This window comes from Hypomesus nipponensis, chromosome 25 (genome assembly GCF_054491055.1).
Source record: "Hypomesus nipponensis isolate SF chromosome 25, ASM5449105v1, whole genome shotgun sequence".
Taxonomy (NCBI): Eukaryota; Metazoa; Chordata; class Actinopteri; order Osmeriformes; family Osmeridae; genus Hypomesus; species Hypomesus nipponensis.
The window spans coordinates 11,253,873-11,265,661 of record NC_140385.1 but is presented as its reverse complement, the minus strand read 5'-3'; the positions used below and the strand labels follow the sequence as shown (position 1 = coordinate 11,265,661).

General features: G+C 40.3%; 2 protein-coding genes across 3 annotated transcripts; both read right to left on the bottom strand.

Moving 5' to 3' along the window:
* Positions 1 to 598: 598 nt before the first annotated feature.
* Positions 599 to 7,177, bottom strand: tnfsf12 (TNF superfamily member 12). 2 transcript variants are annotated; one of them, XM_084691779.1, is made up of 6 exons: positions 6,478 to 7,177; positions 5,158 to 5,239; positions 3,577 to 3,633; positions 3,410 to 3,448; positions 3,146 to 3,276; positions 599 to 2,977 (listed from the first exon to the last, which is right to left on the bottom strand). In XM_084691779.1, exons 1-6 carry the CDS (start codon positions 6,649 to 6,651, stop codon positions 2,717 to 2,719), a joined length of 744 nt encoding a protein of 247 aa, XP_084547905.1. In that variant the 5' UTR covers positions 6,652 to 7,177; the 3' UTR covers positions 599 to 2,716. The 2 variants fall into 2 exon arrangements, with proteins under 2 accessions (XP_084547905.1, XP_084547906.1); XM_084691780.1 differs by having other exon boundaries at positions 3,425 to 3,448.
* A 379-nt stretch (positions 7,178 to 7,556) lies between these two features.
* Positions 7,557 to 11,492, bottom strand: LOC146222279 (thialysine N-epsilon-acetyltransferase-like). The gene is made up of 6 exons (XM_084691592.1): positions 11,304 to 11,492; positions 10,778 to 10,829; positions 10,457 to 10,540; positions 9,835 to 9,936; positions 9,483 to 9,523; positions 7,557 to 9,149 (listed from the first exon to the last, which is right to left on the bottom strand). Exons 1-6 carry the CDS (start codon positions 11,364 to 11,366, stop codon positions 8,982 to 8,984), a joined length of 510 nt encoding a protein of 169 aa, XP_084547718.1. The 5' UTR covers positions 11,367 to 11,492; the 3' UTR covers positions 7,557 to 8,981.
* Positions 11,493 to 11,789: the final 297 nt, after the last annotated feature.

Below are 11,789 nucleotides of genomic sequence, written 5' to 3'. Positions count from 1 at the left end.
AAATAACATATAACATATTATAGACCACACATGTAATGCAGTCATGAAGAGATTAAACATGATATAATGCCAGTGAAGGTACATTTACTTATTCTCCGGAAACTCAGAGGTTGTTATTAGGATTGAGTACATTTTATATACTGTATCAACAAATACGCCTTAAACATAGCTGTAACTGTAAAGTCAAAACTAATCCTATGTCAATTCTGTAAATGCTAGCTGAAATAGTGCAATGTTAGTTAGACCAGGGCCTATTTCAAATGATTAAAGTAGTGAATCTAATTTATTTTCCCTAAACTTTTGACCTTCAACACTAGCGTACCAAGTGAAGAGTCAAAAAGCATTTTACCGTTACTTTACACAAAATAGGAAGTGTTTTGCAAACCCTCCTCTAAAATGTTCTGTTGAATCAAGCACTTGTGTTCTATTTACCTTAGTTTCCTTCATATAATGTTTTATTTTAAATGTTTTCTCTGTATCTTGTGTCACAGTGTACGTTGTTGTGCCGAACAATTGATGAGTGGCAGTAAAACGTGTCAATAATGATACATCTTTTTTCCTTTTTCTTTTTTTTGGTTTGTAATAAAATCGAATGAAATGAGAGCATACAAATCTGGAATTGTGTATTTTTAAACAATCTCAAATCATTCCAAAGACAACCATAAGATCCTTTAAAAATAACAGGAATTATGTATCACCCACATGCTGTACTTTAACTGGCTTATTGAATACAGGGTTGGCATTGTGGTCACTATTTCTCTAGCTCCATGGCCTAGCAACGACAGACAGAGTGTGTGGGAGATGAAGCACTCTGGGATGGTGACGTACATGAATGAATCCTCCAGCTCCCTATGAGAACACCTCTGTGTGTGTATGTGTGTGTGTGTGTGTGTGTGAGAGAGAGAGAGAGACAGAGAGAGACAGAGAGAGAGAGAGAGAGAGAGAGAGAGAGAGAGATGTGCGTCTTGAGAAACGACAGGGCTGTCAATCACACATGACACAGGTGATGAATGCACCAGTAGGTTATGATTTAACTACTCCTGTAGTGTGAATCATCACCCTATTTACTATTCAGCAACAGCAGTGGTGAAGATATCTGAATGCTGAGAAAATAAGACCCATCTGCCATACATTGACAAAGCTCTGACCAAAATGAGTTTTGAATTAAAATGTTAAAACTAAATTGACAAAGATCTATGGAACAGCACTCCTAATGTCCAATATCAGAGTAATATTAAATTGAAGACAAGGAAACAATTAAATGGGGAAAATACCGTTTTTTTTTTACTAGTACTGCCCTCAAAATTTTACAAATATTTGTAATTCTTCTCCAGACATCCTCTTCCTTGCCCTGTTTCTATGTACGTTCACAAACAGACCTCTTTGTGCAATATAAGTATTTTTAAGTTGGTCATAAACTTTAACATTTAAAAGTTTAAGGAAATAATTGGGGGGAAAGTCTATACAGGAGGAAAGCACAAGTCATTAGAGCCTTTGAGCTACAGGTTTAAGATTCACATTCAGGAAGTGAGAGCTCGGAAAGGGAGTGCATGTGAGCGCACGTGCACATGAGCACTGGCATGCCTGTGTGTGTGTGTGAGTGTGCTGAAGGGCACAGACAGGGAAATGTGAGGTCCAAAAAGGACTGTGCGGTGCAATGAAAGAGGAAGAGGAAAAAGATGAGGAAATCTGACAGGAAATATGTCTACATCGCAATACCACATGCTCCATTAGTGAACGAATAATGTCAAATGGTTATTTAAGCATTTTTGAGATGAAAACAAGAATGAGACCTCTATTGCTGTGGTTTAGTGCTGAAAAGAAACTAATATAAATGTACTGTACACAAACTACTTACAAACAAGAGTGTAAGCACTGAACCACCTGATAGAAATACTATGTTACTGTCGAGTAGAGTATTATTACAATATGAATCTAGTAATATTGTATTAATACAACTCTGAAATAGTACAGCAAGCAGCATATTAGCCCATCCAAAATGTACAACTGTATATAACTCACTGTGATTTTTCATTTCAAAATTACCAATCCCATCCTAGATTTCTACATAATATTAATTATGATCTTACAAAAACATAATAACATGTAATAAGTAGTAATATAGTACTTCACAATCAGAAAAGGTTGGATAAAATGATGGTTTACCACCTGTTTAAAGACAGCAATTCTGCAGAATATAGATAGACTTCAGAAACGTGAGAAAGCCTTTCAATTTCTCTTTGCACAAGTGAGTGCAGCTACCAGGCTGTATGCTGCTTGGCATTCCTTTTACATCCTTCTTTAAAAAGCAAGTGCAAAGTGCAGAGAATCTTTGCACACACAGAAGTTCAAAGACTCTAACATGTAACCGATACGCAATATGGTCCCCATCGCACGATAACATTTCCAGAACCTCCACAGCAGTTGTTTTGTCCATCAAGAAAGTTCAGTTCTTAAATTCTGGGCCAGTTCACTGGCTGGTTGGCCCTCAAACCAACAGGACAGATTCTAGAGAGCCAGTAAAGTTTGTCTAGTAAGTCTCGAAGTGCTTTTAGTCTTCTCTACCAGATGTTTGTGTATTTGAAAAGAAAGTCATGCACATCTGACACATGAAATTAACCCTGTCATAAATCTTTTGATGAATCCATTGATCACAGAATCTGTGTTCCACTGATACAGGTCCGGGTAAAACAAACAGTTCAATAACAGGTTCCTCTCAGTTGACTTTGAAGATGCTGAAGTAATGTTTTCCTCCAGTGTGAAGGCTGAGATCGGGGCCGGTTTTCGTCTTCAGCTCGACCCCTTTTTCTAGGCGCAGGAGGCCAGATACCTGGCAGGGTTTGAGGAAATGGAACTGGTGGTAGCCTGCGGCCGGAGTGGTCCCATAGCCCTCTATGCACTGCAGCTTCTGCTCTCTGCGACTCTTGACCTCCACGTCCAGCTTTATATACTGGGACTGGTGCTCATTGAACAACACCTGATGGAGACAAAGATGAATCATAGGTTTAGTCCCATAGGTACTATATGAATTGGTACAGGATATCATAGAGGTCAATTCTTTGAATGAAGAAAGATGGTGCTTTCAGAGGAGCACCCTCTGAAAGCACCCAGGGGCAAACAGAAACTACAACTCCCAGAGTCTCACCTGACAGTACAGGAAGTAGACTCCTGCTCTTTCCACTGTGAAGACGCCAGTCTCTTTGCTGTACCTGACAGCCCTACTCATATTCAACTGTTCGTCCTCAATCCATCCCTTTATCAAGCCGTCCTGTCCGACTAGATGCACGCACACACACACACGCACACACACACGCACACACATGCACACAAACGGTTAACAATAAAAAGGCCATCTAGGGACTAGCTCAACTCCCAAGAATCATATTCAACCATCTTTGCCATCATTCACCTTTATTGCGCTCACCTTTCTCATAGGACTCTTTGGTAACTAGTGGAAAGACAGAGAAGGGAAAGTCAATTAAGATTTTATGGCCGCAATCATATAGCGGTGTATGATTGAAACCACTTTAACAGATGCTCCATTCAAAGCCTCTGAAAATCTGCCAAGCCACTTACTTTCAAAATGAGAAGCTACTTTTTTGCCATTTCCATTCTTCTCTCTTTTGCTTCTCCCTTGCAAAGGGAAGGAGGAAAGAGCATGAGTTAATATGACAGAGTGGGGGGAAAAACAGACACCATTTTTATCCAAGTGAAGATAATATCAAGAGCTTTATCTCAGCAGCCATCGTGTATTCATTTGCGGCCGTTCAGCTTCCACCTGAATAGTCTAACTGTTCAACCATATGGAGATGGATTTCCTTCCCCTGCAATGATATCTTTCCTTCAACTCTTAGTTTGTCAGTCAGTGAATGTGGGTTTTTTTCTGATCTTGGCTATATTCAGAGACAGATGGTTTCAGTCAACTAAAAAACACTGAATGCAGACAGGGGGAGACCAAGTGAGAGATAAAGATGGAGGGAACGAGAGAGGGGTACATGTGATATGTTAAACAGAAGATTGGGGATTCATTAAGATTAAGTAAGCAGTATGAAAAATAAAGCGCAAAAACCTTTGTAGAAGTGTGTATTTGTGTATGTCTGAGAGTGGGCCACATAGAGAAGCATATTTGTCAGCTTTAGAACACAGAGGAGTTGTAAAGACCCAGTCAAAAAAAAAGATTTTGTGCAACTGCCATGGCCAGCACTCAAACAATCATAATAAATACAATTGACCTTGAAAAATGGGGTGGGGAATGAGTACTCTTGGTATTCTACAGTGTTGTTGTTTTACCTCCAGTACTTCAACTAAAGCTGGCAAACCCTGATATCTCTAAGATACTGTAGATACTGCATATGAACATTCAGATACTGTATTTTTTAGAATGGAGCCTTAGATAAAAACTGCCAAAATGACAGTGAGTAAGATAGGTCAGATGGGTGACTGTATATAATTAGTATTTTTCTGTGGGTCTGCATAGAGACTTTGAGAGATGTTTTGGAGGAATTGTATTTTCCTAAAAAAGGATTGAAAGAAAGCTGTCAATCAAAACTGAAGGAGAATATTGTACTTAATACTATTTGGAGTTTTTAGATGTATGGTCTACTCTTACACAAACCTAGACTACAACCAGTATAGAACATAATTTTGTCCAAATCTACTTCCCAACATAGATTAGGAATTCCATAGCAGTATTGCACAGTGGTGACGCTATCAAAACAATACGTATTGCAATGCTGTGTCACTGAAAAACACTCCTAAACTCTACATTAAAAAATGATAGCTTTTGTCATAGTCTTGTCAGACTAAAAATCTCTTTTGTTTCTTAAGCGTGCAACGTGGGCTGACTCCTCGTGCCAGCTGCTTTTGCTGGTTTGAGTCCGTTCAGGGCAGACCTGTAATTTTTGAATCGGTCATCCAGCTGCCTACTGTTTCCTGTGTCAACTTTTAGCAGCGGGTGCCCACGAGACCTAACCAAGGTGTCACACCAGCCAAGATTCCCCTGGTGGTGCTAAAATGTTGTTCCCGAAAGAAGAAAAAAAGGCTTAAGTATATTATGTTTGTTGGGATGTTGTTGACTGTGTTGTGTGATAGAGGGAGGTTTCTGTAGTAGAGGTATTTGGATTACATCCAACTTTTAAAGACCAGCACAAACAGTACCGTCTCTCTTTACTCTTTGGCCCACCAGCAACTCTCTCTTTTCCAGAATGAGCTGAAAAATAGCCTTTCGCTGAGAATTCACCTGTAGCGAGAGAGAGAGAGAGAGAGAGAGAGAGAGAGAGAGAGAGAGAGAGAGAGAGAGAGAGAGAAAAATAGGATGAAAGAAGACCATCACGTTAATCATGGTACATTTTATTATGACATTCACTTGGCTTGCACAGTATAGACATCCATGAGATTTCAGGCAACCACATTAACTTCCTCCAATCTTACCAGTATCTGACTCCCAATTAAATGTGAGGCTCATAACAGGTTAGCCACTTCCTCCTAAACCAGTTGTGACACCTAATGCTTGTTTTAGTGCCTCACATTCCTGGCATTTCTTAACTCCCCTGCACAAAGTGAAGCAGGAAGGGAAGAAAATGAATTCTGTCAAGCCAGCAAAGTTTCTCTAAACTTCAGATGGGGCCTTTACAGTTTGTATGCCAAAGGGGGCCTGTGTTTTATAAAGGGAGTAAGGAGTGCGAAGGGAAGAGGGAGTTTGAGGTCCTGTAGAAAACTGTAAACTTGAGATTGGGTATGGGTGAACTGGGAAATGCATATGTGAATGGAATGAATATCCAATGATTGGCAGAAGAGTTGAACTGTCACGTGCACAAGCAGGATCTGTGTGACTGAATGACGGGATTCGTCAGTCTTTCCCAGCGTGCAATGTCTTAATCAAAGTTCTGCGTGGCAACGTAATGTTTTTAAAGCTGGTGCATTTCAATCGCAGACATTTGGTGCATTGCATTTCAAGTTACCTGAAAAGGAGGCTTTACATGTTGCAAATCGCTTAACCACAATTAGTGTAATGATTTACGCAGCTATACGCTTCACTGCAAGCGAGTTGCCTATAATGTGGGTTCACGCCAAAGAATTCAAGGGTTTTCCAGTAAATTGGACTAAAATTGGAATGCAACTGGCGGTAGAGCGACTCAACTTGGCAAGGATCCCTTAGACGCAAAATAAGCAATAAGCTAACCGCTAGAGAACACTTATTGGTAAGCAATAAAAGTGCCACAGCAAACCAGAGAACACCAGCAGAGACGTGGCCACTGTTAGTGTACAATTTAGCACCACTGGGTTGCGGGGAGACTGGGGGAGAGCAGTAAGCTTTGCATTTTTCCATAGACCCCCACGAGGTTTCCCGTAACCGAGAATCCAAAAAGTTGCATAACACTCTTCAAACCCCTCGAAAAAAGTTAATGTAACAAATTACATCAATGCAATTAAAACCGAAAGCAACCTATGCAAAGTGAGAAGCACTTTCATACATACCTGTTCCAGTCGCTCTTGCAATGTTTTGAAGGATTGGGACAGGTCCCTAGTTTGTCGCCAAGTCCACACTGTTAACATTGCACTGCAAGCGGCGAGCGACAATGCGACCATGGCCATGAATGCCCACAGGAACCGAAGTTTACTCGCTCTTCTTCTCTGCAGAACTCGGTGCATTGTCGTGCAGACTGTCAAGTCAACTACTATCGCAGACTTTCTCAAATTGCCATTGTAACTTCATCCTGCTTTGACAGAATTCCAGAAAATTCTGGATCAGGCGCACGAGTCATTTGTTTGATCGGATTTATTTATTTTATTTGTATGCAATGTCAGGCCATTCCATGTCTGTCAAAACAGTCAAGAATCAAATAGCCTAAACAAAACGTCCAGCAAGCTTCACCTACTTAATTAAATTAATCAAATTAGCTATCTATACCGTATACAGATTGTGTCCAAATGCTCGAGATGTAGGGATGTTAAATCAACTGCTGCATCCTTCTCCCACTTGTTTCGTTGACACAGCGCAGCTTCTTTCTGTTCTTCCCTTTTACCGCCTGCTGGGGGTCATTGTAGGTTATGTGGGGCAAACCACATATGACCATGCACGCTCCATCACCCCTTCAAAAATATGAATATTCCTTCACCAGACCAATGAGGCACTTTAATGCAATGTAAAAAGTAAAAGTAAACAACCAGCCAGCACCTCTCTCTTCCAAAACTTAAAGACATACTGAGCTTCGTCAACTTACAGTGAAGAAGGAACAGCTCTGTGCATTTGTAACTTCTCGACGCGACCACAAGGTGGCCCTAATGTACAAGGTATAAAAGGCTAGCCATAGGCCCCTTCTGACCTGCATATCCTTCACTGACTTGATGTGCTCATGGAATGGAATAATTTGTCTTTTGACCCAGTGCAAGTACTATATCCCTTAAAGTAAGACAACTATGCTTGTACACTGTTGGAGTAGAATCTCACATTTTACTGTGTGATTATGTTTGTTTGGTCTAAATTGTTCTATGTACTATAAGCATGGGTGGTTGGCATTTACATTAATACCCGAATACTGTCATATAGTTGGTGTCACAATACTTTATTTGACATGTTCAATGTAGACATACATTTTGTTCTTCACCTCAACTAGACAGTTTCTCACACTGTTTGTAATGTGTACTAAACACTTTTAGTCTACAGTACATGGTAGCAGCAGGGTTAGAACCCATCTAGTGACCGTGTGACTGGTTCTAGGGCAGGGAACATGATTTTATGTAGTGCACTAGTGACATCATCACAATAACACTCACATTTCATGACGAACAAACATTTTATGAACGAATCACACATTAGTTACATTATTCACTCTAAAAGTAGATCTAAAAGGCTTGGCCGATTGCACAAAATATCTAAAATGTCCAAGCACCAGTTTCAAAGACAAGGTATTACCTCACTGCATTCATCACTGAAATGTAACAATAACATTTGATTAACAAAATCGACCTCTACTACTGTTAAGTATGCATATCAGAGAAACAACTTGACTGACACTAATACTGAGCAACTGTGATGTTATTCAAAGTACACAATATTACTCAATATCTCTATGAGGTGGTTATTTATTTAGACACAAACTGTATTTGTTGAAAGCATACAGACATCTAGGAGGAAAACAAAGACTAAGTAGAGGTTAGTAGGATTTTTTTCTTACAGTTTGCTCTATTGTAGCTCGGTCTCTGCATTGAATTGTTTTTCTGTGCACTAAGAAGTATACCTTAGAATGGAATGTAGCACTGCAGATGATCTTATGTCCAGAATATTTAACTGACCGTTTCTTCACACTATTGCACGGCAAATAATTCCAATGTAAAAAAAAGTATTACATATTTCCACATTTGCAACTGATAACCCTCAACCAAGAGGAAACTCATGTGCATAAACAAGCCTGAGTGTGTGCACTTATTAGCAGCAACATTGATTCAGTCCTGTTTTAAATGGAAAACAAGAATCCATTTCAAACATCTCAATGTGCTTCACAAAAACAGAACACTTACACCTTACGATTTTTTGACATTGTGTCATATCAATATTTGTATCTTTGGTTCCTCAAACCAGAGCTCTCACATGGTATTAATAGGTGTAAGTCTTGTAACATGAGTAAGAACAAGGTGCTAGGGGGTCAAGACACATCACTCTTTCAAAACACGATACAATATGCAGTGCCCCGGTCAAGTACAGCCTTTTTGCATTGCGCTGGCCCTGAACCCAAATGTTAAAACTGCATCTTTTCCGAACCACCACCGTTGATAATACAGATCTGGCATCGCTGTATATGATTATAAACGATGGAAAAACATTAAACCCATACTTCTACACTATCTTCCCAGATTAAGGAGAAAGGGTAGGGTGCATCTTGAAAATAGTGGAACTGGGCCGATGAGTTTACCTTTATCCCTGATTGACCTCGGTACTGTAAGGAACCAGAGGTCATGAACCCAGGAAGGGGTAGCTGGGCTTAAGGCTGTGCCAGGTGTTCCAGCTGTTCCCCCTCACAGCGCATGCAGTGGTAGCCCAGGTCCGCAGTCACATCAAAACAACCCTGGCTCATGTAGAAGTCCAGAGATGCTTTGTTCCAGTCCAACACAGCAAAGTTCAGCTGAGTGCAGCCAGCAGCCAAGCCCAACTAGAGTGTAGAGGTGTTCAAGTGAGGTTAGGAGTACCGCATATATGAAGAGGTCAAAGAGACACATAATACTCTCACAGTTAGGAAAATGATCTCTTAGGGGTTCATTCTGTTCCCATAGAAGAATTATATTGTATAAGCAAATGCTTCAGGACAGATCCGACAAAACTGTGTGGTTAAAACAAACAGATTCTCCTCCACATGCACAAACAAACACACACATACATAATAATACGTACATCCAGAGGCAAGCATAAAACTGCAGTGGTAACACAACATCATTGCATGAACGTAGACCACTAACACGTTGCCTCGGTGTGCAGTCTACCTTACCTGAGCCACTTTGCTCATCAGTGCCTTGCCAATCCCTTTACCTTTCAGAACAAGACACACAAAGTAAAGGAGTGACCGATAACAATGTCAATGTGCTTATAACATGATGTCGATTACATACAGTGAGTCGTCGTTCTACGTTTTGATAAATCACAAAGACAACAGAAACAGGGCAAGCTTGATAAGGAAAGTGTCTGTAAGTCTCGAATCCTATAACAGGATCCCATAGTAAAAAAGGGTTAGAGGCTTAAAGGCAACTTTAAGGCATTTATTTGATGTTTTGTTCTCTGAGGTGACAGAAAAAGAAAACGTATGACAACTGATTACAGCCCTGGGCAGGGGGCTCACTGACCTCTGAACTCTGGCATCACGTACAGATCCTCCATATACACAGCCCGGCCCTTCCACGAGCTGTAGGAGAAGAAGTAGAGGGCATAGCCCACCTTTGAATGCCCTGCAAGCAAAGTCACTACAGTTACAAAGGGACAGACACGCCTATGTTACCTTCCTGTTTTTTTTAAACACTGCCTGTACTGTATGAATGATAACTGCAATTTCTACAGACAGCACACCCAAGCATGTGCACACACAGTCAACCGGACTTGCAGATGTTAGAATGATTAACCAGGTGGACACCACCATGATTCTTCTGGAAGTGGAAAAAGAAATTTCATGGAAGGAAAGGAGAGACCAGGAAAGCAGTTGGAATGCAAATGTTCTCGTTCTGGTGGTCTAATAAAAAGAAGCTGTCCCATTACCAATGGCCAACTCACCAGCACAATTAGCTAACCGAAAGAACTACGTTACTAACAACCAAACCAATTATCGCAGATTTAATTTCCTACAAGCTATGTAATAGTTGCAACTAAATTTGTACGATAATTTTTTAAAATATTCACAGCAAGGATTGGTGGAGTAAACAAACTGACGAAGACAAAAGCACAGTCCAGTTTCAGATGCGTTTGTTCTCTCACCTTCTTTGGTTCTGTGTTGCTCTGGCACCTCAGCGATGATACCATGAAAGAATGGGTTTTTGGAGAACCCATCCTGCTCCAGGTCTACACAGATGAGTGACATGTCATTAACCGAGCCTGAACCTCAAATGAGAAGCTGCTTCAGAAGGGACCCTATGATCAAGGACGACTAACAAATGTGTAATACTGTGAGCCAATTACATTCACATACACACAGTTTAGTTATGACTGAATAATAGGTACTTCTGATGACAGGTAATAACTAGGTACTGATTAACTCTAAAGAAAAAATATGATATAATTAATAGCATATAGGCCCACCTCTTTGTGTGATTTTCACCTGATCTGACACTTTCTCATATTCAGCCAATTCCTGTAGGTAGACAAGGGCAACAATTTCAACCAAAGTCATCCGGTCCTCACTTGGATGGGGGCTTGTTGGGCAATACTGATATTTAGCCTATCAAAACCTAAACGGCTGGAGGGCATGCCTATTGTTTATGAAGCAGTTTATAACGGTACATTGTAATTTGCCAACAGCACAAACCATCTTTCGATGATAAAGTTGTCATATGTCACTGCACGTCATCGTGATACCGTCAATAGTATCAAAGAAGCTCAGCCTACAGGATACGTTGCAGTATTGTAATGTTTTTGTAAGGCAGCCGAAAAAGAAACCAATGGATGAATTAAATATGCACCATTTTATCAGAGTGACGACGGATCTAAATGTACATGGACACAATTTGTATGCATTTTATAACGTAATTATGAAACGACAAATAGTCACCAATTACAACACGTGCGGGGCCGCGCTACTCGTGCGTAAGTAGATATGTCCGCTCACCAAGATCATCCTCGCAATGTCTTTGCAGTCTTCGAGTGTTGCAGCACGAATTGTGAAATCCATGTTGTTAAATGTAAATGTATGATGGGGGATTGTGTTATGTAATTAAAAACTAAATAACGACTGATCCGGAAAAAAAGAAGGAAAGGGAGATGACTCGTTTCGCAACGAATCAAACCGGTAACTTAACAGCGCCCTTCTTACACTAGGTGGTGACTAAGGGAACTCTTGGTAGGCTTTATGAAATATAGGCTACAAAATTCTAGTGTAGGCTATTTCACAATTGGGCTTATTTGTGTTGTGTGTGTGTGTGTGTGTGTGTGTGTGTGTGTGTCTGTGTGTGTGTGTGTGTGTGTGTGTGTGTTGACTTTTAAGTCTTATTGGCCATTGGAACAGGAAGTTTTAGTATCAGGGCTAGTATAGTCAATTATTTATTGCTATCTGTATATTTAGGAAGTTTCACTTATTCAAGCTCAGCATAGATGT

Bases quoted from the DNA above. Each gene is read 5' to 3' on its own strand.
- tnfsf12 (XM_084691779.1), bottom strand. From the start codon at position 6,651: ATGCACCGAGTTCTGCAGAGAAGAAGAGCGAGTAAACTTCGGTTCCTG. The intron at 5,240-6,477 runs GTATGTATGAAA...CTCTCGCTACAG, and splicing joins TGCAAGAGCGACTGGAACAG to GTGAATTCTCAGCGAAAGGC. The intron at 3,634-5,157 runs GTACTGTTTGTG...TCCCTTTGCAAG, and splicing joins CCAAAGAGTAAAGAGAGACG to GGAGAAGCAAAAGAGAGAAG.
- LOC146222279 (XM_084691592.1), bottom strand. From the start codon at position 11,366: ATGGATTTCACAATTCGTGCTGCAACACTCGAAGACTGCAAAGACATT. The intron at 10,541-10,777 runs GTGGGCCTATAT...TCATCTGTGTAG, and splicing joins GGTGAAAATCACACAAAGAG to ACCTGGAGCAGGATGGGTTC. The intron at 9,524-9,834 runs GTCAGTGAGCCC...TTGTTCTGAAAG, and splicing joins CGTGATGCCAGAGTTCAGAG to GTAAAGGGATTGGCAAGGCA.